The sequence below is a fragment of the Vigna angularis genome, chromosome 4 (genome assembly GCF_016808095.1).
Source record: "Vigna angularis cultivar LongXiaoDou No.4 chromosome 4, ASM1680809v1, whole genome shotgun sequence".
Lineage (NCBI taxonomy): Eukaryota > Viridiplantae > Streptophyta > Magnoliopsida > Fabales > Fabaceae > Vigna > Vigna angularis.
The window spans coordinates 40,753,119-40,758,760 of record NC_068973.1 but is presented as its reverse complement, the minus strand read 5'-3'; the positions used below and the strand labels follow the sequence as shown (position 1 = coordinate 40,758,760).

At 31.3% G+C, this 5,642-nt stretch overlaps 1 protein-coding gene across 1 annotated transcript; it reads right to left on the bottom strand.

The window, feature by feature from the left end:
- Positions 1 to 237: 237 nt before the first annotated feature.
- On the bottom strand, positions 238 to 1,976 carry LOC108342293 (GDSL esterase/lipase EXL3-like). The gene is made up of 5 exons (XM_017580050.2): positions 1,670 to 1,976; positions 1,460 to 1,590; positions 1,086 to 1,319; positions 656 to 911; positions 238 to 587 (listed from the first exon to the last, which is right to left on the bottom strand). Exons 1-5 carry the CDS (start codon positions 1,926 to 1,928, stop codon positions 394 to 396), a joined length of 1,074 nt encoding a protein of 357 aa, XP_017435539.1. The 5' UTR covers positions 1,929 to 1,976; the 3' UTR covers positions 238 to 393.
- Positions 1,977 to 5,642: the final 3,666 nt, after the last annotated feature.

Below are 5,642 nucleotides of genomic sequence, written 5' to 3'. Positions count from 1 at the left end.
GTACCGACCCATTTGTATTTAATTAACAATACAAAATATATATATATATATATATATATATATATATATATATATATAAACAATTATAGAAAAAAAAATCAGTACATCCTTTCCCGAGTGTGGTGGGATAGCTTCTAATCCAAAATAAAGTAATTAGTAAATTTAATTTACATATACATATAATTAATATTGTTTATTAGAATCATGAGTGATGTTCATTATCTAAATTTGAAGCAGTGATCTTGAATTGGGACCATACATATATCAGAAGAGATAAGACTTGTAACAAATTAAGCAATTTTTTGTTGTTGAAACTCTAAGAAAGGGACACTTTTCTTTAAAATGGAAGACAAAATATTAAGGACAATAAACATGAATTAGGTGGAAAATCTCTCAAGAGAAATTGTTTATATATTTGTTGAGGATTTCCCCAACAAGAATCTGATAGGTCCTCTGAGTGGGATGGTAACTGTCCCAAAACACATATTTAGAATCATCTGTGCAGGTTTGCAGATTCAACGGGTTACACAGAATTCCTGCCTCTACAGACCCTGTGCCACAGCATCCCCTGTCAACAACTTCTAATCCTGAAATTCAACCAAAATGTTTAGGATTCAACAAACCTCCATAAGTTCAAAAATGACTTAAATTTTACCATATTTCATTGGATTTTGGATGATATTGAGCAAAGGATCGTAAATATTGATATACACAATCTTCGCTTGAGGCCAATTTTGATGTAACTTGTGAAGCTCTGAAGAGAGTTTAGAATTGAACAGTTTCGATGCCATGTTTATTTCCTCTCTGCACTCTCTTTCTACACCTCCAAACATTGTTCGCATGAAAGGCAAGCATCCCAGTGGAGGTGCACCAAACACTCCCATTCTCCTTACCCCCAAACCGTACAATTCCTACCAAAAACTTCAAAAATTATTGTTAATTTTTAAATTATTTAACCCAATCATATATCTAATCTTACTATGGACTTAAATAACCCTTACAAAACCTATTTGTACCATTTATATATCATTTATATATTACAAATTGACTCTTGGATTTCCAACAAACGAGTATGAGATTACTACCTTAACAAAGGAAGAGGCGAGTTGCACTAACATATCTGTGTAACTCGGAACGTCGTAATCCAGTTTTCTAATTCCAGATGCAAAATAGGTATTGGCAATGTCGTTGCTGCTTGATACCACAAGAACTAAACTTTTGGACAAGATGAAGTTCGTTCTCGCTTCTCCAAAATTTGCTTTCAGCTTTCCTATATATTCTTTGAACTGCTCCAGTTGCTCAGATAACGGTATTACTGACTGTATTGCAGCAACGATTTTATTTTTATTTATAGGAAAAAAAAAGTAAAAGAAATAAATATACGTCAGATGATGATGCAATAGAAATGTATGAGAAATGAAAGAGAAAACAGAAATGTATGTGATGAAAAACGGTGTACGGCAAGTTGTGAGGTGAAAGGATCATATCCTGTGCCACCCGAAGCGAAGTTGATTCCCTTCAACAGATCATCAGGCTGCAAATTTGGACTCGTGTATGCAACTGAATATTCGTTGATTCCCAATTCTTCAGCTGAATAAGCACGTTCGTTTCAGAATAATAATCCAAAATCAGAAGCGATAAGTGAAAGCGTTGCGTGAATGATACTTACCAACGAAATCAGAAGGAACCTTGCCATTGCTGAATCTTCCTGTTGGTTGAGCAGCATGAAAATCCCTTCCATAAGGAGGAAAATTGCTCTTAAACGCGGTGATTAAGTTGTTGTTAGCCCCTGTGTCCACGATCGAATCTCCAAATAAAATCAGTGCTGGGATTGTTTCATTTCCTCGTAGCTTAACAATGGCTTCAGTGTGATGAAGAAAACCGAAACACAAAACACACCACACAAACACCACATTCCACAACTCCATTTTACGTCTTGTGTGTGGTTCTTACCTCTTTCTCTTACAAATATATATAAATAGGTCCTGCATTTATTAATCGGTTGCATAAACGCGACATGATAGAATGGTCCTTTATTGCATCTAAAATACAATAAATAAGATTATTTTTTTAATTTTAGGGAACTCCATCACTACTTCAAATCCAAGCTCACTCACTAGCTAACATCTGCTTAATCTGAATTAAATGCTTCATAATCCAAGCTTTATATTTATTGCGCTGTTTTGTGAAATTTTATAAACGACCCCAGCATGATCTCTTGCATATGGTGATGTTGGTTGTTTGCATTTTGTGGCTTACATAAATCAATCGGTATTTCTATGCTAGTGGTGTGGTGTTCAATTGTTCCAGCAAAGACCCAGCACCACACAAATCCAGCACGTTCGCATTAAATGCAGAACAGACTGCGTAAACCAAATTTAATTGGTAAATAATTACGTTAAACCACTGAAATTCCTTGTTTATTACTTGCCATGTTGAATTGAATCATGTTTTAATATCCTTTCATAAGTATACACCGTACAAACAAATTGCAGTCATTTTCTTTGTTTGCGGATTTTTTAATGTTTTGGGAAATTTAACGGTTAAATATGGTTTTAATCATGAAATATGACATAAAATTGAATTTCGTCTACATATTTACGTGGTATATATGTTTATATCTATATTAACATAGGAACACATACGTACGTCGTTTCTCACATTACTAAATCTTTAATATAGTTTGGTTATGGGGATATTTATTCATTAATAAAGTTTAAAGATAATCACTATTGATAAATTTGAAATCATTTTAATTTTTAAATTTTATTAATGAATAGATGTAATTTTTGTGATATTAAAGATTTATTAATTCAACAAACAATATTATTAGATGTGTGTCTCGTGTACTGACATAGATACACAGGTGTCACTGTATAAACACACATAACAACAATGTTTACATCAACAAATCCTTAATATCGATTAATGAAAATTGTCTATTTAATTTCAAAGTTTAAAATTAAAATATATCAAAGTTTGATAATTTTAAGGATTAAAATTATATTTAATCTAAAATTTAAATTGTTGAAATTATCGAATTTAAGGAAATAGTAAAACATTCGTTTTATTCCATTGATCCAATGCCTTTATTTTACTTGCATTCTGATGTTTTATGTACGGTTATTCATTTATTTCATTACCATTTTTTTTCCTTCTTGAAAACTCTGGTGAAATAGTTTTTCGTTGTCATTTAATTTAATATCTCTTAAGTAAAATAAACTTCATGTTATTAGTAATTTTGTAACATTTTTATATCTATTGATAATCAATATATTCTACAAAGTATGTTCTTATGATTTATTAAGAGTTAATTTCTTTTTAATCATTATTTATTTTTACGAAATAATAATGTTAGCTGTCAAAGACACATTATCACAACTGTAAACACAATACACAGAAGATTAAACCACTAAAGAAAATATATTAAATACAGATATTTAAATGTGATATTCTTCTTATAGCTACATTCAATGATGATTTAGATTATTATTCATTGTTTTACTTTAAAGAATTGAATCAACTCAATTAATTCAATTGGTAAACAACTTTGAAAAAATAAGATGAATAATAAATATATTTATGAGAGCTTCGTATAACTTAATAGCAAAACCTATTTACTTAATGTTGAAAATTTAAGATTTTAAGTCTCATGTTATATAACAATTAAAAAGTTAAATAATATGTAAAATAATCATACAATTATTATTTTAAGATTTTGGGTTAAAGTAATATTAATCTTTAAATTGAGTTTCTGTATAATCATAAAATTATTATCTCCCTAGTAATTTTTGTGTGAATATATATCATTTAAAAAGATAGTTCGTAATAAACTATTATTACTACTCCTATAATCCCATTTATAATACTCAACTCAATACTCATATAAAATAAATTTAAACATGCAAATAAAATCTGAAAAATCTAAGTCCTTGCGATGTAATGCATCAAGATTCACTTATCTTCTTTATGCATAGAGAAAAATTCTAAGACCTTACAATCTCATGCATCGAGATTAACATATATTTTTCCAAGTATCTAAGTAGAGCCACAAGGTTTGATAAAAGTAGAGTTTCTTTCAGTTTTTGTTCCAATCTCGCAAATATCTGTCTTTTCTACATTAGTTCGTTTGTTTGGTAGCTGCGACGAGTTTGTTCTGGATTCATGCTTTTTTTTTCTTTTCTTATTTTTCCTTTCTCCTTTTTCTTCTGGATAAAAAATAAAACCTAATTGATTAAAAAAAAAGTTTTTTGTTTTGAAATAACTTTCAATTTTTAAAAGTCTATCTGTAATATGAATATTTAATCTCACGAAGACAAAGTAAGATTAGATCATAAAACCAATATTAAAGTTACGATAACTGTGTGTGTTGCATGATATTGCGAAACCCACAAGTCAACCAATATTTATATAATGTTGGACAAGGACTTTTCATTAAAATGTATTATTTCAATTCATAAATATAAGAAATGATAATAAGGGACTAATGGCAGTATTCAATATTATTTACAATTTATTCTTTCTTAAATTTAATTAATTGATCTCTGTCCCATTTGTTGGGAAAAAGAAAAAGAACAAATATATGGGCTAAATGGACCCAATATAAAAAGCTAAGCAATTACTTCCTGCACCATATCATTTTCTTATTACACCATATTATTTCTGAAATTTATATTCTGGAAATCAATCACTCCCTCCTTTTCCGGAAAACATTTTTCGGAAGCTTTTTGATGGAGTGGGAGGAGAAATTTGATATGTGCTGGAAGATTTGCCGAAAGATAAATATAAGCAAATGGGCTAATTGGGCCCAATGAACGCAAAGGTATAAAAGAAATTAGGGTGTTATTCCGTCCACCACCACCCCTTACTCCCTTTACCTCCCCAATTTATCTTATTTTCAAAACTATTATTCTGTTTTAATATTTTTACTTTTTACCTTTCGAGATTTTTTAACATATTTCAAAATCCTAATTTACCTCTCATTTTCACTCCCGCGGCAGCTACACCCACCACCACACCACATCTTTCACTCTTCTTCTCTTCCCATCTCCGTTCAAGGTTTTATTCTTTCTTCTCTTTCTTTTTCTTTCAACCTTCTCTTCCCACTTCCATTTTCCTTTGCTTCCTTTCATTTTTGGTGTTGATTCCTGATGTGGAGAAGCGTAGAGGAGGAGCGTAGATCTAGCGTTGTATCTGGTTTTTCATCTCCATCCCAGTTTAGTTTAAATATGTATATCTGTTTATCATGTGTTGCTGTTGTGCTTAGTTGTCTCTCAAAGTCGCAAAGGCCAAAACGGATGTGGGATATTCGTTTGGCCTTAAACGGATGTTGACATCCGTTTCACCTTAAACGGATGTTGACATCCACTGAAGGATGACATCCCTTTAAAGTTTAAATCTTTATTTTAGGGTTTATTTGATTACGCGACGAAGCACCACTACAACCTTCGAGCACCACCACACCACCAAGACCGACTCCTGACACTGGATCAATTCATTCCACCACCACCAACCTTTGCAACCTCCCACGCACACCACATAATAAAATTCTACTGCAATCTCACACAGCACAACGAATGAGAGGAAGAAGTTCAACGTTAAAGAGAAAGAAGAGATTGTGTGTTTGCCACTGCATGTAGGGT

Excerpts from the sequence above, each read along its gene's own strand:
- LOC108342293 (XM_017580050.2), bottom strand. The coding sequence starts at position 1,928 with ATGGAGTTGTGGAATGTGGTGTTTGTGTGGTGTGTTTTGTGTTTCGGT. Across the intron at positions 912-1,085 it reads TCGCCTCTTCCTTTGTTAAG|GAATTGTACGGTTTGGGGGT; the intron begins GTAGTAATCTCA and ends AGTTTTTGGTAG. Across the intron at positions 588-655 it reads CCAAAATCCAATGAAATATG|GATTAGAAGTTGTTGACAGG; the intron begins GTAAAATTTAAG and ends GTTGAATTTCAG.